This window comes from Myotis nattereri (assembly GCF_964212035.1).
Source record: "Myotis nattereri genome assembly, chromosome: 2".
Taxonomy (NCBI): domain Eukaryota; kingdom Metazoa; phylum Chordata; class Mammalia; order Chiroptera; family Vespertilionidae; genus Myotis; species Myotis nattereri.
The window spans coordinates 162,529,474-162,553,721 of NC_138076.1; the positions used below are offsets into that span (position 1 = coordinate 162,529,474).

Below are 24,248 nucleotides of genomic sequence, written 5' to 3' on the forward strand. Positions count from 1 at the left end.
TGTGCCCTGACCGGAAATCTAGCCCATAACCTTGGTGTACTGGGACAACGCTCTAAACAGAGCTACCCGGCCAGGGCCAGGACTAGTCTTATTACCTTGGGCTCCTGCCTAGCAATGACTGCATCACCCATAATCTCCCTCCTGAAAGACCAAGGTTGCTCCACACTCCATCTGTGACTTCTTGGTAATTCTGTCCCTCAGGACCTTCTTCCCAGAACCTATAAATGAAGAGGGACTAGTGGGGAAGAAGAGACCTGAGGAAGTAAAGAGCCACCCAGCATTTCCAAGAATAGCAGCTGTGGCATAGCAAGGCACTGGGAATTCTCAAGGAAAGAAATTCCGTACTCCCCACTCCTGGGGGAGGGGTGGGAGTGGCATCAGCGAAACCTCATGGGCTAGATCTGAGATTTCTTACACTATCTGAGAAGGAAATGGGCTTTGAGTTTTGGGTTGGTGTCATGGGTCTGTGTCGGGCCTGTAGCTTCGAGTCTCAGAGAATGACAAGGTCTCTCTAAGAAAGCAATTCCTTAGGCTCAGAAACGCTGCAGATGTAATCTAGCACCAGCCACTCTGTCCCTGGACTGTCATTCTCAGGCTCTGGTCTGCTTCCCCTTCCCAATCTCCCAGCCCCTCCAGCTCTGTCTGCCTCCCACCATAGAGACTTGAGTGGTCCAGGGACTAGGGTGGGGGGACTGGGAGGCCTGGGCCCTTTCCTTGTCTGTTGGTAGAGATGGAAAGGAGGCCCTGGGAAGGGAACAGAGCAGCTGGGGGTGCAGGGAGGGGGAGGAGGCCCAGGAGAGGCAGCTGGCAGGCGGGAAGCTGATCTGGGGGTCTCAAGTTTCTTGACATCAATTAGAGCGGCCGGCCTGGGCTCATTAGTAGCCCGGGGTGCAGGGCTCATCAATAATGAATTCACCCCACACACTACCCCCCCCCCCCCCCACCAGCTGCCTGCAAGGTCACCCCGCCCTTTACCAGCTGCCTGCCCTTGGTAAGCTAAGCCACCCCTGCAGAGACCTCCCTAACTCAGAGTCTCTAGGGCAGTGTGGGAAGGTGGACAAGGCAAAGGGGTCTGTATCACCAATCAGCCATGCCTGCTTCTAGGAGTCCACCCAGGAGGAGAAGAGTGGGAAGAGACAAGGAGGGATAGATGTGGGGGGTGAGAAGCAGGCTTTGTGATGCTAGGGTTGGATGGCATCGTGGAAGGTCAGATCCAGAGCAAGAGGACCTCCTCTGATGGGCTCAGAGACCCCACATTCTCCCCCAAGGCCAGACTTGAACAGCGGGGACACAGTACCCTGAGATCTCTGGCCTCTAGATCAGAACAAGCTCAAGGCATTGGCAACCCCAGTATTCTCGTGCCCTTGAGTTGGAGCATCTTGGCAGGTGCAGAAACAGCTTTCCTTCAAACCAACCAGATCAGTGCAGTGAGGGCAAGAGACTGCTAAGGCTCAGAAACAGGAACTTGAACTTCCTGTACTTTAATTAGCCATCTAGTCCAGCTTCCCTGCAGAACCCAGGAATGCTGGTCTCCATTCTCCTTCCCTTGCCAGAGTCTTCTAAGATTCCAGTCCCACCACCTTTCCACCAACCTATTCCTTCCTGCTGCCACCCTCCCTAAATCTTATGTGTTCTGATTCCCAGTCACACCTCCTTTCCCTCCGCCTGGGGTTGGCCTGATGCTGGCTGCTTGGCATTGTGGGAGGCCTCCCGCCACCCTCCTACTTGGGGCAGGTACAGACAGGTCAGGCTGCGGCAGCTGCATCTTCCCCAGACACCTCACAGACTCACAGACTCCAGGCTTATGATGGCGTCCCAGTTGTCTGCCTTCAGCCAAGTCCCTTTGTTGGTCTTTAGGGTACACCCAGTGTCCCGTACTCCGCCCCGCCTCTGCGGACATGGTCCCCAGCCCATACATTCTGTCCTGTCCTCCATCCTCCCCTCCAGCTCACCAAACACCTCCCACCAGTCCTCTCCAACCCAATTCACCTCAGTGGGGCGGGCCCTGAGTTCAGGCCCTGGATAGATACTCCTACCCCCACCCCACCCCCTGTCATCCCTACAAGGTTGAGCCTCAGTTCTGGATCTTCTGGTTCCCCAGTGATCCCAGTTGCCAGCTTCTATTTCCACCTTTTTGGATCCATTGATTACAGTCTGTTCACTGGAACCTTCCCTAAGGACCTAGGCATTTGGATTCCAGTCACAGATCAACTTGGCAACCATCTTCAACCCCACAGTTCACCTGAGACCCAGCCCCCAGGCACCCTGCTCTGAAGTGAGAGAAACAAGTAGGACCCCAACATTCTCTGTGCCCCACCCCCACCCCCACCGCCCAACCCATCACTTTGGAGAGGATCAAGGTGACCCACCCAACTCTGGGCCCATGCCTCCCCAGAGCACTTAGCCATCCTCCACCCCATGTCAGCCCCTCGACCAGACTTCCCGCCCTCAGACTCAGCCCTTCCCAAGAACTCGGGCATCTTAGTTCCAGCTTCCTCCATCACCTCACTCCGTCTTCCAGATGTCTGTTCCCCAGCCCTGGCTGCAGTGACACCGCAAATCCAGGAGACCCCGGGGCAGCCAATAGGAAAGAAAGCGGGAGGAAGAGAGGAGCCACCAGGGCGCCCCCTCACGGAGCCCTGGGCGCCGGTATCCCCCCTCCTCCCGTCTTCACCTGCTGCGGGCTCCGCCCCCGCTCCGCCTAGACCGGCCTCTGCTCCTCCCCCGACTCCTCCCCCCGTACCCCCAGCCCGGCCAGAGCGGCCCCCGGGACAGAACGACGCGGAACCCCGGGCGCCTGGGTCCCCAGCATGATCCTCGGTGAGTGGGCTCCGCAGCTCCAGGCTCCAGGCTCCTGGGTCCCTCTCAGTAGGTCACCCCCCCCCCAACCTCCCGGCACCGCGGTGACTGCGGCCGCCCGTCAGCGACCGGTTCCCCCTCCCCCTTCTTCGGGCTCCATAGCTGGGGTCCCCTCTTCCCCTCTTCCTGAAGCTGCTGCTTCTCCCGGCAATCTAGGGAATGCTAGAGGAGCAGACAGCTAGGTGAGACCCCCTCCCCAGAATGAAACATTGCGTATTCATGAGGCTCATGAATATTATATGACCGTCTACAGGAGGCTGGGGGAGGGGGCTGGGCCCCGCTGGGGGAGTTGAGGGGAAGGCTCTGACCGGGCCCCCCCACCCTGAGCTCTGGCCCTCCGACCTCCTCTGGGCCCAGGGTTAGAGGAAAAGGAGGAAGTAGGGGGCGGGCGAGGGGAGAAGATGGTGGGTGTAGCTTCGAGGTGTGAGTGGTGGGGGGTGGCGATTAGGGGGCTGGGGAGAAGACGGGGTGGGAAACTGTCCATCCCAGGGCCCCTGCGGTTCAGATCCTGCCTCCGCAACCATCCTGCCCCAACACGCCAGGACCTGCCCCCTCTCTCCTGCGCTGGCTGCCTGGGCCCTTCCTTCCCGGCTCCCTTCTTCTCTCGTCCCCTACCCCACCCCCACCTGCCTCGGGGGGCCGGGGAGGCCCCGAGAGGAAGGGGCAACGGAAGGGTACGGGTGGGGGAGGGGAGCTCCCGCGGGGCTCTGACAGCCCTCAGCCACAGCCACCCCATCCTCATGACCTACATCGGAGGGAACCCCGAGGGGAGGGGGGGAGAGAGGGGCCGAGGAGCTAGCTGTGTGCTGGGCTCCAGGCCCCTGCCTCCAAACCGTCTGCAGACCTGCTCTGTCCTCTGCCCTCTGCCCTCCGCCCAGGCTAAGGCAGCTCCTGGGCCTGCTTAGGTGGGAGCCCTACCATCCAGGCCCAGACACCTGTGGTCTCCCCACCCGCCGCTGGGGACACCTGGCTCCAAGCTGGTGCCCCAGGCTCCGCCTCAGCCTCTGCTGTGCGTGTCCTTGGCTCTTCGGCTTTTCTTCGTTCACTTGACCCCTGTTGACTTCCCACTACCTGTCTTTGTTTCCTTCTTTGCATCTTCCTCCATCTCTTTCTCTCCCCCTCCTGAGTCTCCTCACTCTCACCACTTAATGTCTGACCGTCTCCACCTGGCCCTCCATCTCAGCTATGAAATGAATGAGGGGAAGAAGGCATGGCGGGCTGGTTGCCCGCCTCCTTCCCAAGGGTGTCCCCGGCAGGGAGAGAGTCCCACCCATCTGTGAAGATGACCTAGAGGGACCCTCACCACCACAACTTGGACTCAGGTCCCCAGAGCACAGGCTCCACATTCCTCCGTCCTGTGCAATCCCTGTGCCCTGGCCCCACCCTGGGAACGGCCCCACCCTAGGTGTGAGGCCCGGGGGCAGCACCGTGTTTGTCCAGAACAGGCCGGTGTGAGCCATACTCTCCCTGATCAAGAGTTCCTAAAGAGGGCTCCCGGGACCTGCCCAAACCGGACAAGAGCCCACCACAGGGAGCATGCCTGGAGCCACCAAGGGGACCCCACCACATCTCCCTGGAGGGCACTAATGAACTCCCTCCTGTGCCCACCCCACGGGGTGTGGGGGGTGGGGTGGGAAGCCTGGTGGCCTGGGCCCCCGTGCAGCTTAGCCCTCTTCGAGGAAAGAAGGGGTTGGGCGCAGGGCCCGCACTAAGGTTTTCGGGTTCTGCATGCTGAGATCTGTGGAGTCAATGTGCAGCAGGTAAGGCCCAGGCTGCTGGGCCCAGGTTTAAGGCGGTGGTTCTGGGCTCAGGTTCCCTGGTCCAGGTCCCTCTTACTGCCCTCTCTAGCTGCGCCCCTCGTGCGGTAGAGGGGGAGCCATTGAAAGAGGACCGTTCCTGTCAGATTGGGAAGATGGCCCAGGATTGTTTTTCTCTCTTCCCTTCCTGGCTACCTTCTCCCTTTGGCCCTGCCCCCACCCACATCTAACCCTGGGTTATTAGGGCTGATGTTTTGAGTTATTGTTCATAACCATCCCCTTGTTGCTTTCATCTTCGACTTCAAAGCCTTTCCAGCCCTCAGCCTGCCTCTTGCCAAGATGGGGGAAATTGAGGCAGAAGGGGACACTTCCATGGGACTTGCTCAAGAAGGCAAGACCCAGGGTTTCAAGGCTCTCCTCTCAATGCCCAATATTAGGCATTTCTGGGGAGGGAGAAGAGGCCAAAGGGCCTGAAGAGAAAACAAGATGAATTAGAGAGAAAAAAATCCTAATTCAGACTCGAATCCAATTTCTTCTTGGCCCCAGAGTCTAATTCCTCTGCTTTTCACCACCGTGGGCCCTAGCACAACCTACAACCATAACGCAGATACCTCTAACTAACCTGCATCTCCTCCTGGCCCATTCTCCAGACTAGCACTAACCAAGCCCTAGCACCTTCCTGGCCGCTCTTCCCACGCAGCCACTCGCCGAGCCAGCTCACAGCGGACATTCCCACTCTTTACCACAAGGGCTTGAAGCCCCAGACCCAACCTAAGCTAGCCACGGCGCTGGGACTCGGACCAGGCCAGAACTTCTGGGGAGCAGAGGAAGGAAAAGACGAGATCTCAGTGGGATGGAAGGAGTCAGCTGTGGCTTGCTGCTGGAGGGGAAACCTGAGCAGCATCCAAGTGCCTGGGGCAAGGTAGGGCACAGAGATGGACAGATGGACATCCATCCAAGGGTCTGAGAGTTCACCCTCTAGAGTTCATTGGGAACTGTCTTTAATAGAGCATTTGGCAGTTCCCCACAGAGATGGGTGAGGCTCTATCCGCAGGAGGTAATTATGTACTCTAATGAGCTAGGCTCCAGAGTGGCCTGCCCCAGCCAGGCCCCAGTTCTACCTGCCCTTCCTGAGGTGTGTGACACACACGTGCACACACACACACTCCAATTTGCTCTCCACCCCCTTCCCCAAACCTGCCTGAAGCTCTCACCTAGCCAAATAGCAGAAGACCTAAATTTCCTACCTCATTTCCTGCTTCCCCAGTCCTTACTTCATTCCTGCCTTTTCCCCCCTCCCATCCCTAGTCTAGCCAGACACACAGATTCAAATCCCTCACTAGTTGTGTGAACTTAGTCAAGTAACTCCCCTTCTCAGAGCTGTTTGTCATCATCTACAAAATTAGGGTTCATTTATTTAGCAAACATTTATGCACTGAGCTCCCTGCTGGCATGCCAGTACTGTACATGAATTTGTTCAATCCTCTCAACAACTCCATGAGGCAGGTTCTGCTGTTCTCATTTGATAAATGAGAAATGAATCCAAGAGAGTCCGAGAAACTAGCTAGTCACCCAGCTGGTGAGCAGTGGCTCCATCACAGAGACTATGGACGTCCAGTGTCTGGCGTATAGGGGCAACGCTATCCCTCCGAAAGTAGCAACTGTTCTTATTCCCCAGAAAGGGGTGGGGGAGGAACTGAGTCTTGGACCACCTGAAACCAAGAGCCCTGCTCCTGCCCATTCGTCCTATCAGCTGCCATCTGCCCCTGTGGCCTTGCGTCCCTTCCTCACTCCATCCTCATTTCACCCCTTCCTCCCACTTCCCCTTCCCTCTCTCCCCGCTACCCCCGGGGCTCCTGTCAGTGGGAAAGATGAGTTGCTGGCTGTAGGAAACTGAGTGACTGCAGCCTGTTTTCTTCCAATCCCAGCAAGTGCTTGGAACTTGCTCTCCCCTTCCTCTCCTTGAACAAGACGGAAGGCAGCGCTCAGATCTCTGCTTCAGAGTCAGACCGAAGTCCTTTGGGGTTATGTAGCAGAGAAAGACTTTACAGAGTGCGACAGATCCTGATTTAAATCCCAGCTCTGATACTGATACGCTGTGTGACATCAGTCAAGTTTTCAACTTCTCTGATCCTCTGTTTCCTCCTATGAAAAATGGGGAAAATGGGATCAACTACCTCCATAGAACTGTCACTGCCTCGGAGACTCAATGTGATAATACTCAACCGGAGAGAGGGTCAAGGAGCTGAGCTGCTGCCTCTGGTGCTCTGGAGCGGGCAAGTGCCAGCCCCAAACCAGCTGCTAAGGTGGCTGCTGGGTGCTGGGACTCTGGGAGTGCTCAGGTTTCTCTCACCATTCCTGATGCCACCCGGGGCTCGTTAAGGCTGCCCTGGCCTTGTGTGCCAGGCAGGAGGGTGGGGTATAGAGAAGAGAAGCTATGAGAAGGGGAGATGGTTGAATTACCCCATCAGTCCGTCTGTCCCTGTCTGTCTCTCCCTGTCTTACTGTGCGTTCTGTCCTTTGGTCTCTCTCTCCTAGTCTCTAGCTCTGTATCCAGCGTTTCAGCGGTGGCCCTGTTTTTCTCTCTCATTTCACTCTCTTCCATCTCTCCGTTGTTCTCGGTCCTTTTCTATCTGTGTCTATGTGTCCATTTCTCAGTCACTTATTCCTGCTTCTGTGTCTTTTCCATTCCCTCTTACTCATTTGTGTCTGTCTGCCTCTCTCCCTCCCTCCTCTCCTCCTACCCCATCCCAACTCCAAGGGAATGGACACAGGGTGTACAGAAAAAGAGGAAATGGACTCGGGGTATACAGACCCCTAGATGTCCGAGGGCCAAAGCCAAGCATCCTGCCCTTTCCTGCAACCTTTAGACACTGGAGTCCAAGCTTCCCGCAGTCTTGACCCCCCCCTCTGCCTCAGGCACCATGGCTACCCAGTCCTAGCTGTGGGTGGAAGAGACAGACCCCTCCAGCCCTTTCTGGACCAGCTCCCTGCCCCCAGCTGTGCCTGAGCCCTCCCCACCCCCTCCCTCTCTTCCTCCTGATTCCCCTAATCCCTGCTCCCCCGCCCTCCCCTCTGCCCCACTTTTGCAGGACTCTGATTGGCTGATTCTACTGACTGGACTGGGGGGGGTGCTGGCAAGGGAGAGGGCAGGGGGCAGAACCAAGTGAAGGGGACGCTGTCAGGCCCAGGCCCCTGGGGGGCCAGGGGCAGGCCACTGCCTGGGGGCAGCGGGCACCAGAAACTGAAGGTATGAAAAGGGGCTGTCTCTATGGAGGGAGCAAGAAAGGATCTGAGGGACCCTGTGCCCCGTAGGTCAGGGGAGGACAGGGCCAAGCTTGCAGCCTCCTGGGTGTGCCTTTGTTGCTGGGAACCCCTGTTGCTGACGGGGGGCTTGCTCAAGCACTGAGGAGCAGCCAGAGTTTCCCAACTGGTGGACCGGGAGGTCGAAGAAGGGAGCTGGGCCAGCGGGAGCCCAGAGGGTCCTGAGGGCCTTGGGGCCACCCCTTCGGAGCCAGGCGGGGCTCCTCCCATGGCTCTGGAGGGAGGAGAAGGAGGTTTGAGTGGGGGCGGGGGCCAGTGGAGTGGCTGGCCTGGACTTTCATTTCCCATTTGGGTTAGACCAAGGCATTCCCCTCCCAGAGGCCTGGTTGTAGTTCCTCCTGCAGAGCGGGAGCTGAGCACTCCAGGTTAGACAGAGGCCATGGGAAGGCAGGAAGGGAGGCCACCTCCCAGAGCCAATGCCGCGCACCTATTACCCACCCCCAGAGGTGTCCACGGTTCATTAAGAATTTCAAAAAAATCATAACTGTTGGGGTAGCCTGAAAGATTACTTAGCCCTCCTCCAAATCTAGGCCTCATCTTCCCCTCTGGGCAGTGGGATGAATCACCCACAGGACTGTTCTCCCTGAGGTGAAGCCTGGCTTTGGGATTCCCTGGGGAAAAGCAAACCCAGAAGAAGAGAGTGGGGCTCAGGGTTCCCAAGTCCTGTGGGTCCCGCAGGCAGTCTGCAGAGGTCTGTACTCTTCCTGGTCTGTTTAATGCCGAATGGTCTTGGAGGAGGGAGGCTAGAGAAAGGGGAAGTGAAACCACCCAGAAGGGAAGGACTGGCCTGCACCCTCCCCCAGACCCACAGGGACCGCGCTCCATTGCTCTGGAGCCAGCAAGCAGGGGAAGTGTGTGTGCATGGGGGTCGCACTTCTGAGTGTGGGGGCCCCCGCTGGGGAGTGGGACTGACAGGCTTCAATCTTCCTGCTTCACACAATGTTTTCTCTGCCCTTCAGGCAGCCTGAGCCGGGCAGGGCCCCTCCCTCTGCTTCGGCAGACCCCCATCATGCAGCCCCCGCTGGACCTCAAGCAAATCCTGCCTTTCCCACTGGAGCCGGCCCCCACCCTGGGCCTGTTCGGCAACTACAGCACTGTGAGTAGCAGCAGCCTGTCTCCCAACCCTCCTTTGACCTCCGCTCTCCCTGGACCCACCCTTGCTCTTTTCTCTTCTTCCCCTTGTATCTAATTCCTTGTCTCTTTTTAGAATCCCATCTCCCTTGTCCTAGCTGGTTTAGCTCAGTGGATAGAGTGTTGGCCTGTGGACCAAAGGGTCCCGGGTTTGATTCCGGTTTCAATTCTGGTCAAGGGCAGATACCTTGGTTGCAGGCTCCTCCCCGGGCCAGGCAACCAATTGATGTGTTTCTCATATCAATGTTTCCCTCCGTCTTTCCCTCTCTCTTCCACTCTCTCTAAAAAGCAATAGAAAAGAATATCCTTGGGTGAGGATTAGGATCGCATCTCCCTTACTTCTAGTCTATTACAAATATTGTTGGTTATATGGTATATTATTTATACCAATAGCTAATATTTGCTGAGGTCTTGCTATGGGTTAGATACTGTGCTGGGTGTTTTATACGACTCATCTCATCTAGTCTATCATCTAGAGAAGTATCAATACTTAGATTGGTGGTAGTGATTACAAGGAGGTGGGAGGGGTGATAGGCTATCCATAAAGACAGAAATATCCAGAAAGAGGAAATAAGCAGGGACATAGCGTGCCTGTTTGTAAGTTCCAGCTCTCTGGAGTCCACAGTTGGGTGGGTATGGTCAGTGGGGTAGGTCTTGGAGGGCTGGCAAAGTTGTCTAGATTTAATACCCTATGAAATAGCCATTATCCACTCTTGAGCAGGAGAGTGATTTGGCAAGAGCAATGATTAAGGCCCCAGCCATCCTGATACACCAAGATTGCGGGTTTGAAACCCCGTCAGGGCACATACAAGAATCAATCAATGAATGCATAAATAAGTGAAACAACGAATCACTTTCTTCTCCTTCTTCTTCTCCTTCTCCTTCTCCTTCTCCTTCTCCTTCTCCTTCTCCTTCTCCTTCCCCTCCTCCTCCTCCTCCTCCTCCTCCTCCTCCTCCTCCTCCTTCTTCTTCTTCTCGTCTCTCTCTCTCTCTCTCTCTCTCAAATTAGTCAATAAAGAACAGTGTTTAGGAAGGTGAGTGGAACAGCTGGATGGAAGGGAGCAAGGCTAGAGGAGGGCAGCCAGTGAGGAGGCTGTCCCAGCAATGTGGGCCTAAGGGAAGCCTAGAGCACCAGACTAGTGGGCGTTTAATGACAGTGGCAGCGTGAGGAAAGCGGAAGGGAGATGGGCAAGGTACTTCCAAGGAAATATTGACAGACCATGGTAACCAACTGGTATTTGGGGATTGGGGAGAAGAGAGAGGATGAGTCAACGATGACTCCAGTGTTTGGGATGCTGTGATTTGAAGGAAGAACTCACCTTGACAGGGGCAGGGGGTTGAAGGAGGAAGCTGACCCCTCATGGTGCTGCTGAACCCCCTTGAGGACATGGAGCCCAAAATTCGAACATTTAGAATTTGGGGCCTGGAGACTGGGCTAGAGCTAAAGGTTTAGGGGAAGTCAGCTTTATTCAATTCAAATAACCACCATCAAACCATATTCAGCTATAAATATCTATTGAGCATCAACTATGCACCAGGCACTATGGTAGATGTTTCTATACATGCTCTCATTTAATCTTCACCACAACCCAACAAAGTAGACATTATTTTTCCTGTTAGACATATGAAAGACAGAAACTAAGGCTCAGAGGGTTTAGTAATTTATCTAAATTGACACAGTATGTGCCTAAGGTATGATTTGAACCCATAGCCTGTGACTCCAAATAGAGTTCTCTTAATACCAGCTGCTTCCTCCGAACTTCTCCCAAAGAATCCAAACCAACATTTGTATTGCACTTTGAAGTTTACAAAATGTTTTTCATTTCTCAATCTTGATAGTAACCCTAAGGAGTAGCTGTGATTTTATTCCCATTTTACAGGTGAGAAAACTGAGTAGTTACTATAAGCAAGGTGCTGCTCTAGACATGACGGAGACATGAGAATGAAACGAGGTGGCCCAATCTGGAAAGAGCCGTTCAGGGGAGATACATTGACATGACCGTAGCAATCTGCAATGCAAACCAGAGGAAGAGCTAACAAATATTGTGAAACAGACACTAACAATCCAAGTCTACAAAAAATAAATTTATTTTGAGCATCTACCGTGTGCCAGGCACTGTGCCTGGTGTCAAGCACACAAGACTCAGTTCACACCCTTGTGGAATTCACAGTTTAGTAGGAAAGATAACAAGGTAACAGTTACCCTACAGTGTGAGGAGAGCTGTGTCAGAGGCATTTAGCTTGCATGGGAGCCCAAGAGGGTGTCAAGAAAAACTCGCTGGCTGTGGTGGTCCCCCTGGGACCAACGTGAGCTAAGCAGGAGAAAAAGAGAGAAGAGGAAAAATTTGCAGCAGGTGACATTATTTGAACTTTGAAGAATTCGTAGTAGGATTTTCAAAGGAGTCTTAGAGAACGTTTCAGACAGAAGCAAATAGCATGAACAAGGTCTAGAAAAGAGCACCTGAGAAAGCGCAGCCGGTTGTATGTAATTAGAGCAGAAAGTGCTGGGAAGACTTTCTCCCACGTAAATGCCTGATTTTCACTTACCCTCGGATCACCCATCATTTCCCCCATTTTATTTTTTTTAATATATTTTTGTTTATTTCAGAGAGGAAGGGAGAGGAAGAGAGAGACAGACACAGCGATGATGAGAGAGAATCATTGAACAGCTGCCTCCTGCACATCCCCCACTGGGGGCCAAGCCTGCAACCGTGGCCTGTGCCCTGACTGGGAATCGAACCGTGACCGCCTGGTTTATAGGTCAACGCACTCAACCACTGAACCACACCAGCTGGGCTCTCCCATTTTATAGATATGGAAATAATGACCAAGAGATGTTAAATGACTTGTCCAAGATCACAGAGCTACTTAGTGATTCCCATGAATAATCCAGAGTTTCTGACTCCCCAGGGTGCATGGTTCCATTTCCTCTAGTGGGGGTTGAGGAATAGCAATATAAAGCCAGGAGCAGAGCTTGGAGAGTGCAGCAGGGTATTTTGTATCTGACTGGCAGGATTTGAATTGATGTTATAAAAGCACTGGCTGTGTGGCCTTAGGCAAATTACTTAACCACTCTGAACCTCAGTTTTACCAGCTGCAAAATAAGATAGTAATAGTACCAGCTCACAAGGTTGTGAGAATCACATTATATAATCATAATGCCCAGCACAAAGTAAATATTCAATTAGTATTAGCTGCTATGATTATTATGTTATTGCTACTGTTTTTATTTAAGGGAGGATCAGAGAGAGAACGATAGTATGGCCAAGGCCTCAGCCTTGGGGAATAAGCAGAAATAGGTAGTGGGAACCGGAGGGGGCCACAGCAAAAGAAATGGAGGAGCCACTGAAGGGGGTGGAGTGGAGAGAGAAGCAGGTTCCTGTAGGGTTGGAGGAGCCAAGAGAGTGAGTGTGGTGGGCTGCATCAATAGTGTCGGCTTCTGCAGCAGGGGGACGAGGACTGCAGAAAAGCTGCAGACAGGCCTTTGGCAGCTCTGTGCAGCAGTTAAGAACATGGCTTTGCAGTCAGGCTGCCCAGGTTTAAATTCAAATCTCAGTTCAGCCACTTCCTAGTTTACGACCTTGAGCAAATTATTTAACCTCAGGTCCCTCATCTATAAAATAAAGATAATAATCGTACTTAGAATAGTGGTTGTGAAGATTAAATTAGATAATCCATGCAAAGAGTTCACAGTACAGAGGCTGGCACATGCCAAGGGCTCAACCAACATTAGATGGTGGTGGTAGTGGAATTATTATTATTTATGTCAGAGTCTCTCCCTCCTGGACTAATACCTCTAGATCCATCTCCTAATTGGACAGTTCCTATCCCTTAGACTCCTCCCTGTATTATGTGTCCCTCTGCCCTTGGACATCCCTCATGTCTCCCAAAGACAGTCCTTTTCTCCCTTCTCTCTCTCTCTCTCTCTCTCTCTCTCTCTCTCTCTCTCTGTCCCTCTCTCTCTCTCCATCCAGTCCTCTGCTCCACTAATCTCCCTGCCCTAGGTGGAATGGGAGGTGATGAGATCCAGAAGTGAGAGAGGGAATCCTAGAACCTGTCCAGAGAGGATGAGGTGTCTAGGGGAGTGGGCTGCTTTCTCCTGCCACCCTCTACCCCCACCCCCATCACCCAATGCTGCCCCACTGGACCGCCAGAGGGCAGCAAGTGCATGAAACATAAAGTCTTAGGGAACCTGGTTCTCCAGCAGGTGGCGGGCGAGGGAAGGAGGTAGGAAGAGGTAAGGACCGAGGTCCCAGCCTGAGGCCGGTTCTGCCCTGGGTGCCCGCAGCTCCTGCCGTCCAGGGTCGCCGAGAGAGCAGGGCCTGACGCCTGGCTACCTGGGCTCGTTTCCCATCCCTAGCAGAGAAAGTGGCATGTAAAAGGGCACAGGGCCCGTGTGCAGAGGGAGCAAGGAAGGATCGTCTGGGAACTCGGAAGAGAGCCTGTCAGCAGGGGAGAGAGGGTCAGGGAGGACTGGATGAAAAAAAGGAGAAATGTCCGAGCTAGAGAAACAGGGTCTCCATAGGATTGGTGGGAACACTAGACCCAGCAAGGGTCCCCAGTGGAGGAAAGCCAAGGTCATCTGGTCAATGCCCCATGCCAGGCCGAGTGGCCCCTCACACCACGACTAGGTCTTCCCTGGAATTAGCGTCAGCCCAGGGACTCTCCCTCCGCTTTCCGCCCGAGCCCCTCTTCTTGCCTCTTACACTCCCGATTCCCGCCCCCGCCCTCGGCCCGCCCTCGGCCCCGCCCCCGGGGCGGGCCCGGTCCCTACCGGCGCCGCCTCCCCTCCTCCCGGCCCGCCCGGCCGCACAGCCCCGAACCACCCGGGCAACGAGAGCCGCTTCCCTGGGCTGCCCCTCCCGGCCCGGCCCAAGGCCCCCGCCCGGGCCCGCCACCCCGGGCCATGGAGCCGCGGCCCCCAGGGTCCCGCAGGGTAAGCCACCCGTCCCCTCCTCTCTCCCTGCCTCCCGCCGCTGCCGCAGCGCCCCCCACCCCCACCCCATCCCCGCCCGCCCGCCCCTGCGGGGCTGGCTCCTCTCCCTCCGCCGGGTCCTCGGGTTATCCGGCCCATCCCCCACCACCGGCGGCGCGGCCCCAACCAATCTCTGGGTCCCAGCTAGTGCCCGCAGGCTGCTGCCACCATACCGGATACCCCAGACTCAGCTTTACAGGTCCTCGGAGTCCCCCAGATCTTCAAACATCCCATCAGGTCCTACACCCACCCTAAAATTACCATGCCGCTCAGATCCCTCACCCAGCCTGACCCCATCCCAGTCTCTCCTTCCCAGCATCCCTCCCCCACCCGCTTCCACCTGCTCTTCAGATACCCCCTAGCTCCTTCTCCTTCCGATTTCTGTCTGTCCTGTCCCTCAGGTCTTCCCATCGCTAAGATTCCACCCCCATCCCTTTTCACCTTTATTTGGGGGGATGGGGAAGTAGGGTGGTCAGACAAGGGGCAGCAGTTACCAGCAGATAAAGGGCAATGGAAGGAAATATAATCATAGCCCCCCCCCCCCCCACCTCGTGTTCCTGATCTGGTTTCCCCCTCCCCTCCCCTTTGCCCTTCCCAACTCATTGTGCCCCAGCTTCAGGGAGCAATTCCCCTTCACGTCTGCTGGTGGAGGGCAGGTGGGAAGGGACCATTTTGTGGACTTTCCTAGGCAGTTCCTAGGCCAAAATCCCAGGGAAGGGGCTGTGGAGGGGAATGGGCTCTGGGAGACGTTGGCCTCCTCCCCTCCCCAGAGAGCCCTCATCTAGGTCACCAGGGCCTCTTGACCTTGGCCTGAAGCAGCACTTCAGTGGCTCACATTCCACCTGCACAGGGATTGGGCCCAGCAGCCCTCATCTTCAGCCTGGTGTCTCCTCAGTTCTTGGAGGAGAGGGTGGGAAGGACACACCTGACTGGGTTGATGCCCTCTTCCCTGCCCGTGCCCACCCCTAGTGGGTATTTATGGACTTGTACCTGGGGAGTGGGTTGTGCAAGAGAAAAGGCTCTGACCCTGGAAGAAGGACTCAAGGAAGGCAGGGACCAGTCTCAGGGGGTGGATGCTGGGGTAATCAGCCCGCAAGTCATCCTCAGGGCGCTGGGTCCTCAGCCACTCAGGGGAGCAGGCTGGGGTGATGGGGTGGGACGTAGACAGAATCAGGGGCCTCCCCTCGCCCCTCTCCATCCTGCTCCTCTCTCCCTATTATTTTAATCTACTTAAGTTTCCTAGCCCAGATTGGGTTTCTGTTTGGGCTGACTTCCATTCCCCACCCAGCATGTGAGGAAGCCCAGGGACTGAGAACCCTGGGGCAGAGTTGGGGAGGGGGTGTCTCTGGATAGGAAGGACCGAAGACTGGAGACTGGGAGCTGAGAGCAGTCATCTGTCTCCTTTTTCTGATTAAAGTCCGTCTCCAGTTTGGTCTGTCTTTCTTTCTGCCAAACACATCATCCATTCACACAGATAAACACCCAGCTGAAGATTACACAACCTGGCCACTCATGGCGTCAGCAGAACCCCCGACACAGAAATGTTGATACATAAATGATATACACACAGCACATGATACTCTTTCACACTCCACCCATGCACAGATTGATCACAGCCTGCCTAGACACACACACACAGACACACCCATTCTTCCCATTTGGCTATTCCTGGGCTTTCAGGAGGTGAAAGTGAGCCACTAGAAAGGCTGCTTCCAGCCAATGGCAGGCAGGCCAAACACTTGTCAGTAAGACCAGTGACCTGAACCTGGTCATGGTCCTGCCTCTACCACTACCACCTGGGCAGCACATTTCCCAGGGATGCTAGAGCCCCTTTCCTGACATTCCCCACCCAGCCGGGGAGACTACTGGGAGAGCGAGGGAAGACAGGATGTGTGGGCTTTCCAGACTTGAACCACCTTCCTCCCGCTGCTTCACATTCCTGCCTCTGGTGTCTTACTTGGAACCATGAAGTCCTAGGCCCAAGGAGGGGCTCAGCTGAGGAGCTAAGGACCTTCCAAGTCCCCAGCAACTGTTTTTTACTTGAGCCTTCCACCTGGAAGATAAGGTTTCCGCTCTAATTTGGTTCCATTTTTATGAGAAGTGCAGAGGATCACCCAGCCCTCCTCAACCTCAGCTGCATTCCAGTCTCCCCTTTCCCTGGCTGCCAGGGGCCAGAAGGGAGGAGGACTGTGCAGAGAGGCAGTGTTGTTGTTTTTTTGCCTCCAGGCCCCTGGCTTTATCCCCTGATAGCGGAAAGCCTCAGAGAGAAACTCCCCTCCTCATGTGAACTCTTGGCAGGAGACTGCAAAGACATCTGCTGACCCAGGGTGGGGGCAGAGCCTGCTTCTAATCCCGCCCAGCCCCACAGCCCTGCCCCAGAAGCCTTGTGGTCAGGGAAGGTTCAGGCCAACCCAGCTTCTTAGGTTCCCCCACTTATTCCCCATTATCTGCTAGAGCCCCCTACTCTCTCCTGAGTATTGACTCCTTCTAGAAACTGTTGCCTTAAAGAGGTCCAGGGAGTGAGTATGTTAAGGTAACTTGGAGCCCAGAGATGGACTCTGGGATCATCTGTCTCCTGGGACCAGAAGCTTAGCTTAGTAGACAGTCTTGCCCCAGAGAGGAGGTAAAAAAAACAACAAACAACACACAAAAAAAAACACCCAAAAAGGCCTTAACTGAAGGCTCTAGGATCTGGGGTGCTTTGAGACTTCCTGTCAGTGTGCCTCTGGTGGATCAGCCGAGCTGTAGGAGATAGGTCAGGGTGTCAGAGTGGGTCTTCAGCGTATGAGGAACCAAGACAGGAGTCCAGGTTCAAGTTCCAGCTCTCCTATTAACTCATGATGTGACCTTAGGCAAACTGCTCCCACTTTTTGTCAAATGGGAATCCTGGGCCAGTCTATCCCTCAGGTCCCTTCCAGTGCTGTGAAGATTGGGCTGGGAGGAAATCAGAGGATGGAGACTCAGAGCCCCCAGGATACTGAAGGATAAGGAAGAGGCCCTGGCGATTTTGGTTCAACCCAGCTCCTGCCACTGGGGGGATGATGGACATGAGCTTGTGCTGGGGCTCCTGGCTCACCCCAGCCTGCCTCCACAGATGGACCCTGTACAGAAGGCTGTGCTTTCCCACACTTTTGGGGGACCCTTGCTCAAGACTAAGAGGCCCATCATTTCCTGTAATGTCTGTCAGATCCGCTTCAATTCTCAGGTAAGAAGCCCAGCCACCCACCCACTCAATGGGTGGAGCAGAAGCAGCCAGGGGATCTTGGGAGAGGACATAGGCTGGGAACTCTGGGTAAGGGGCAGGGATTAAGGGACTCTCAGGGACAGAGCAGGGAATGGGGTACTGTAGGAGGGCATGAAATGACAGAAGGCACTTGAGAAGTCTGCTAAGGCGGAGCCCTCCTCCCTGAGGACTGCTGTATCTCTGGCTCAGAGCTTCTTGGAACACAGGTGGCCATCGGTGTCCGGGTGGGAATGTGGCCTCTGGCCCACTGGTCCTTGGGTGCAGAACTGAGTTAGGTTATTGGCTCCCCTGCCGAGCCTGTGCCCTCCTTGGCCTCTGCTGAACTCTTTCCCTGGCCCATCCACTTCCCTTTAACCTCCTGGCTTCCTCCTTTCTCCCCCTCCTCCCTCCAAATCACACACAAAGCCTGACCCCCCACTCCCTCCCATGGGACTTTCCCATGGGGAGAAGCCACCAAGAACTCAAAACCCGGTGTCTGGCCTCCCAGATTTCCTCCCTCCAAGGCTCCCTTGGGACTTCTGTGTGGGTTTAGAGGGGGCTTTGTGAGGTGCAGGTTCCAAGAGCTTTTGGAGAAAAACAGCAGAGCCTCATTCTGCTGAGTATGGCAAAATAAAGCATATTCTGTTTGTCTACCCAGCCCACACATGTACACACCATGCTGCCAGGCTCTGAACACCACTGCCCCACCCCTAGGCTGTCGGTCTTTTTTTCTGCCTATCCACGCCTTTTATTTCTACTCTATTCCTGTCTGGGTGACCTTGTAGCTCCAGGATTGTGTGCTCTTAGCAGGGGGTACACATGGGGGTGGGGGGAGCCAGGACCAACCCAGCTTCAGGCCTCCCCTTCATCTCAACTCCAGGCATCCCCTCTCCCAACCCAGGCTCCACTCATTGGTGGAAGGTGGAAGACCAGAGGGGTGGGGGCCAATGGCAGGCAGCCCTCCCTTCTGTTTGCCCTCCCTATCCTTCCCCAACCAAGAGGCTCTGTTTTGACAGCTGTCTCTGCTGCTTTTCTGTCTCCAGAGCTGGGCTTGGGGCCAGGGTCCTCCAGGGTGTCTGCAGAGGCTACAGGGAAAATGAGACCCAGGGGACAGTAGCCAGTGTAGCGCCCAGGCCCCAGAGCTTCTGGGGTTCCCAGGCTGAGGGTAGAAGCAGCACAGGCTGGATCCTGGGACCAGGGGACACAGGCCCGGAGTCTAAGAGGATGCTAACTGGCCTGATTGCTAGGCCCCTCCCACTTAGGATTCTGTAGGTGTGATGCCCTCCCCTCTCACCTCAGGACTAGGTGGGAAGCCTGAATCAGCAACCAGGCCCTGGGTGTGGTAGTGGGTGGAGTCTGGGCTCAAACTTGAGAAGCTAGTCGGAGCCCCAGGAGTAAGCAGGTCTCCTGGGCATGGGGCTTTATATCTCACTGGTGTAGGGAGAGATTCCCTGCATCCTGCTGAGACCCCCCCAGGACCTGAAAGAGCTCTGTGGGCAGAATTGTCAGATGAAAGGTGATCTCAGTTTCCATTTTCTTTCTCCACCCCTACAGAGCCAGGCTGAGGCACACTACAAGGGTAATCGCCACGCCCGAAGAGTCAAAGGCATTGAGGCTGCCAAGACCCGAGGCAGGGAGCCTGGCATCCGGGAACCTGGAGACACAGCTCCCACAGGCAGCACCCCCGCAAATGGAGAGGGAGTAGCCCCCCACCCAGGTATGTCTGACTCTCCTACATTCTTCAACTGATCTTGTCTCCCTGTCCTTTCCCCACTTCCCAGAACTCTCCTCTGCTTTCATCTCTCTCTTCCTCAGCCCCCACCTCACCCCCACCCCCACCCAAGGTGAGTCCTGGAGCCAAGTACAGTGATGCAAAATTTCCATTCTGTCACCCCACCCGCACCCCAGGTCCTCTCAACAGAGTTCCCACTGTCTCTCCTCCCCACTGCCCCGTGACTCAGAGAGGGGCTAGGGTGAGGCCACCTGGCAAACTTCCTCAAGAAAAAGGGAACCATCAGATCCAGGGAGAGGCCCCTCATCTTGGGAAGAGGGGCAGGGGAGGAAGTCAGGATGTCTGAGGACCTGCACATGACGGCTGCCCTCAGGAAAGACTGCACGTCCAGGACCCCCAGGCAATTTTATGGATAATCTTGGGTAGATCTTTTGACCTCTCTGGGCCAGAGTTTTCTCTCCTGGGAAATAGGGGAGGGAAACATTAAGATCTTTGAGGTCTTTTCCGGGTTTACAGAAGGCAACTCTGAGATTCTTTCTCCCTCATGGCTAGTGGCCATCTTCAACCATATTCCCAGCCAAGAAACTGGGAAGAAGGAATATCATGACTGGAAGATATGAGCCACCCCCATCCTAGGATTACCACATCAGATGTCAGTCATGGCCAACTCCAGAGAGACCCAGCAGCCTAGTTCCTCCTTATCCTTGCCTGTCCTTCCTGCCCCACTAAGCAGAATGAGAAACAAGCATCTGTACCACCAGCTTGGGAACCAGGCACACACACCCCTCGGGGACGCACAGATAGGGTGGGCAGGTGAGCTGAGTTTTAACTGTGCTCTGGCTGCTTCTTCGCCTAATCATCTTGGGTTAATTTGATAACATCTCAGTAAAGAGGGGGTGATGGTGGTGGTAGGTAACATTTCCTCAGTAGCACTGTTGTAGGTGCTTTATGCATGTTACCTCACTCAGTTCCTATGGTACTCTCTCTAAAGAGATCAGGACACCTGCCCCGCTTTTGTAAGCCATTAAGTCCTATCCAGCCTGAGATGTGCTGTCTGGATCGAGATTGAGATAAAGGATGTCAGAAACGAATAAGTGAAATAAAGGGAAACGCCACACTGTGCACTAGCAAGCGGACACCTGCAGGGGTCAGGAGGTCCCCTCCCATCAGCTTCCCACCCCCACCGCCAGCCTCCTCAGGAGCCAGCCTCCCCATGACCCGGAAACTGGATCAGCTACTGGAGCAAGAATGGGAGCGCTAGAGTTTCCCCTGTACAGAAGCCAGAACCCAGAGCTGAGGCCTAGGCCTGTGCATCTTTAATCGAGTCATGAATTATAGAGCAGCCCGCATCCTTGTCTCTGTCCTCTCCGGTTCTGCTGTCTCTGTTTCCCTTTACTATGTCTGTGTCTGTCTCTCCCAACCTCTCCTTGCTCATCCCGCCTCTGTGCCTTCCTAGAGTTCTTGGGCATATGCCTCCCTGGGTACTAGGCAGGACTCTGGGAAGGGGGCTGGCCAGGCAGGAAGCCCAGGCTGGCTGGCAGGCCATTGAGGGGTGAATCCTTGTTCCATGCCTCTCCCCCTGGCGAGGCTGGCCTCTCCCCCCTGGCAAGGCTGGCTACCAGCTTCACCCTGAAGGGGACACCAGTGGAGCTTAGGAGAGTGAGCCAGGCCTCACAGTCTCACTCCCAGCCTGCAGCAGCTGGACCACATCTGGCTCTGGCCCAGGGCATGAGAGCATGCATGTTGTCACAGGGTGGGGACTCCTGGGCTCTTGCCCTCCAGGAAATGGGGTGGGTCTCCTCCACATAAAGAGTCTTCTCCAAAAGCCACCTGGAGTGATCCCTATGTCTCTCCCCCAACAACAGTTTCCATGGAGAATGGACAGGGTCCAGCCCCAGGATCCCCAGAGAAACAGCCTGGCTCCCCATCCCCTCCCAGCGTTCCGGAGACTGGTCAGGGTGCAAGCAAAGGGGAAGCGGGGACTCCAGCTTCAGCTTCCCTGCCTGGGGGTAGCAAGGACGAGGAGGAAAAGGCCAAGCGGCTGCTCTACTGTGCTCTGTGCAAGGTGGCAGTGAACTCCCTGTCCCAGCTTGAGGCACATAACAAAGGTATGGGCCCCCTGCCCCACCCCAGGTCCCCTGTCTCAGCCCCCTCCTGCTCCCGACATCCTGACTCTCCTAGCTTTGAATACCCATGTACCCTCCCTCCCTCCCTCCCTCCCCCCCTCCCTAATCATCTCCACCATTCCGTAGTCCCTTACTGCCTCAGTCCTCCTGCCCACCCTACTTCTTTCACTTATGACTCTCTCCGGACCCACCCTTTGCTTACTTGGGTAGGAGGATCCCGAGGGACTTGGAACCACCCTATCCCCCCCCACCCCCCCCCCCACACACACACTCATACTTGATGCTTCCCATATTGTAATTGGGAATGTGGGTATTTGAGGCCTAGTAGGCCTGGAGAACTTTTCCTTCGCTCCTTACCTTCTGCTCTCTGTGGGTTTCAGGTACTAAGCACAAGACAATTCTGGAGGCCCGAAGTGGTCTGGGCCCCATCAAAGCTTACCCTCGGCTGGGGCCTACCACTCCTGGGGAACCAGAGGCCCCTGCCCAGGACCGAACCTTCCACTGTGAGATCTGCAATGTCAAGGTCAACTCGGAGGTCCAACTGAAACAGGTGGGTCCAAGGCTCTTCCCAGGAATTCTGGGGAGTTCCCCCCTCTAAGAGGGAAGGGAGAATAGGGAATTTGAGTGAGGATTCTTGTATGGGGCTGCCCTTGGTGCTGCAGGAGGGGCGGGGCCAGGCACTTGCTGCCTCCCGGTAGTTGCTCCTTTCCTGGGGGCTCACAGTCCCTTACCCACTCACCCCGCAGCACATTTCCAGCCGCCGGCACCGAGATGGTGTGGCCGGGAAGCCCAACCCGCTACTGAGCCGTCACAAGAAGCCTAGGGGCGCCGCGGAGCTGGCGGTAAGGCACTGGGGGCTGCAACATTCGGAACTGGGGAACCGGTGCAGGGAGAAGAAGGGGCACCGGGGAAAGGTGGGGTTTACTGGCCAAACAATGACTTCTCCCTCTCTCTTCCCGTCTCCTCCCCCACCCCTGCAGAGCACACTGACTTTCTCCAAGGAGCTGCCCAAGTCCCTGGCCGGCGGCCTGCTCCCCAGCCCCCTGGCGGTGGCTGCGGTAATGGCAGCGGCAGCAGGCTCCCCGCTGTCCCTGCGCCCAGCTCCAGCAGCTCCTCTTCTCCAGGGACCGCCCATCACCCACCCCTTGCTCCACCCGGCCCCCGGGCCCATCCGAACGGCGCATGGACCCATCCTGTTCTCCCCCTACTGACCGGAACCCTGAACCCCCTCCCGCTCAATGCCCCCACCTACAGCCGGGACCCAGGCTTCCTCCTGGCACTCCCTGAATGATCTCTCTCCTCCCCACCCCCCACCCCGAGGTACGGGGTTCCAGGAAAGGGGAGGGGTGATGGGGGAGGGGGGCTTTAGAAGGGGGGGAACACCCCAGATCTCAGGGAACCCCGCCCCCTGCCCTTTCCTCTCCCCTAGAAAAGGGGGGGCCGTCTCACCCGGAGCCCCCTTGGAGACACCCCCCCTCCCAAAAGCCATGTCCATCCAGCCCTTCCCCCCAAACCTAGCACAAAACGGGGTTCACAAGCCATGGTCGGGGTCCAGGGGGCAGAAATGGATTTTCTTGGCAATAAGCGGACTCTGGGACTCCGGCCCCCTACCCCAAAATTGAAGCGCTTCCGTGAACACCCCCGTCCTCCACAGGGGGAGGGGAATAGGCGGGATCCCTCATAAGCACTTTGGTTTTACCGCCTGCAACCTCACTGTGCCCGCCCCGCACCATGCTCCTGCCCCAGGTCTAGCTGGGCCCATCGCAGGTGCAGCACTTGGAGGCATCTCTGGCACTTGGGTGGGACCAAGTAGATGCCCCTATAGACCCTTCCCTCACCTTCCTCCCCAGTCCGGGTTCCATTCTTTTCACCAGCACCCATCGCCCAAGGGGTACCGAGGGGGGCAAGGGGTGTCCAGTCCAAGCCCACCCCCGCCTCGCCTTCCGCAAAACTGTGAGCAAAAAGCAATAGAAGCCTCGCCCCCGCCCCCCGCCCCTTTCCGCAGGATTTGCAGTCTGTAGCCTCCCCCATCCCAGTCCCTAGACCTAATAGCTGTCCCCTCCCACCAGACACCACAGTACGACTTGGGCGGGGGCATGACCTCCCCCCACCCCCTGTGATTTCCGTATTGTCAGCCCTTCCAAACACTGACCCGGGAGGGGGACGGCCCCCCACTGGCCTTCAACTCTTTCTGCTTGATAATGTAGCAACCCTGGCCCCCGCCCGTGTCTTTCCCTTTTCCCTCTCCCTGACAATAAAGTCTGGATTCGTTGCCCTCTGTTCTCCAGACTCAGACTTTCAATCTTTGCCCGCTGTTTGGGGGAGCAAGGACACCACACCGGGATATGTATCTGTATGGTGAGGGAGACTGACACAGGAAGTGGGATCAGAAGGACGGGGTTAGGGAAATGGGGGTGGGAGGAGGCAAGATCTGAGGCTTGTGCAAAGCGAGCAGGGGTTCCCCATCCCACTCACCCCCCCTTGGGCCCAGCTCAAGTGTAAACTTGGCCTTAGGGAATCATTCTGAGCCCAGGTCTCGGATTGCAGCCACGGCTGTTGCGAATTCTCTGCAACTCCACCAGGCGGCGCCAACCACATGAAAAAGGAGTCTCCCCTAGTCTAAGACAGCTGCAGTGTGTCTCACGAATCTAGGGAGACAGAGCTAGACCCAGTCTCAGACAAAGGAAAGAATCAAGATTTTGTGCTTCTGGACTGTCAAACTACAGTAGGAAGGCTGGGGAGGGTTGGGGGCGGGGGGTGGGGGGTGGTAAGAGATCAACCAAAGGACTTGTATGCATGCATATAAGCATAACCAATGGACACAAGACACTGGGGGGTAGGGGAAGCTGGGGGAAGGTAAAGGGGGGGAAAAAAAGGAGAGAAATGTACTACTCGTTGTAATATTTTAAGCAATAAAAAATAAATAAATGATAATACAAGAACAAAAAAAACAAAAAGATTTTGTGCCTCTGGTGGGAAACCCATGCCAGAGACACGCGAGGCATGAGAAGTGGGGGCAGGGAATGGGAATCTGAGCTCTATGCTCTGCTTGGCCTCATATAAATAGTATCCTGGGGTTAGTCCTTCCCCTCTCTGGACCCCAATTTCCCCATCTGCAAAA

At 55.7% G+C, this 24,248-nt stretch overlaps 1 protein-coding gene across 3 annotated transcripts; it reads left to right on the forward strand.

The window, feature by feature from the left end:
* The first annotated feature begins 2,762 nt into the window (after positions 1-2,762).
* On the forward strand, positions 2,763-23,409 carry ZNF385A (zinc finger protein 385A). Of its 3 annotated transcripts, none has more exons than XM_081084292.1 (8): positions 2,763-2,820; positions 8,900-9,036; positions 17,141-17,251; positions 18,824-18,986; positions 20,867-21,109; positions 21,508-21,677; positions 21,874-21,969; positions 22,108-23,409. In XM_081084292.1, the coding sequence occupies exons 1-8, from the start codon at positions 2,811-2,813 to the stop codon at positions 22,336-22,338; spliced, it is 1,161 nt and encodes a 386-aa protein (XP_080940418.1). In that variant the 5' UTR covers positions 2,763-2,810; the 3' UTR covers positions 22,339-23,409. The 3 variants fall into 3 exon arrangements, with proteins under 3 accessions (XP_080940418.1, XP_080940419.1, XP_080940420.1); XM_081084293.1 differs by lacking the exon at positions 2,763-2,820 and adding an exon at positions 7,768-7,866; XM_081084294.1 differs by lacking the exons at positions 2,763-2,820; positions 17,141-17,251 and adding an exon at positions 7,775-7,866.
* The last annotated feature ends 839 nt before the right edge of the window (positions 23,410-24,248 follow it).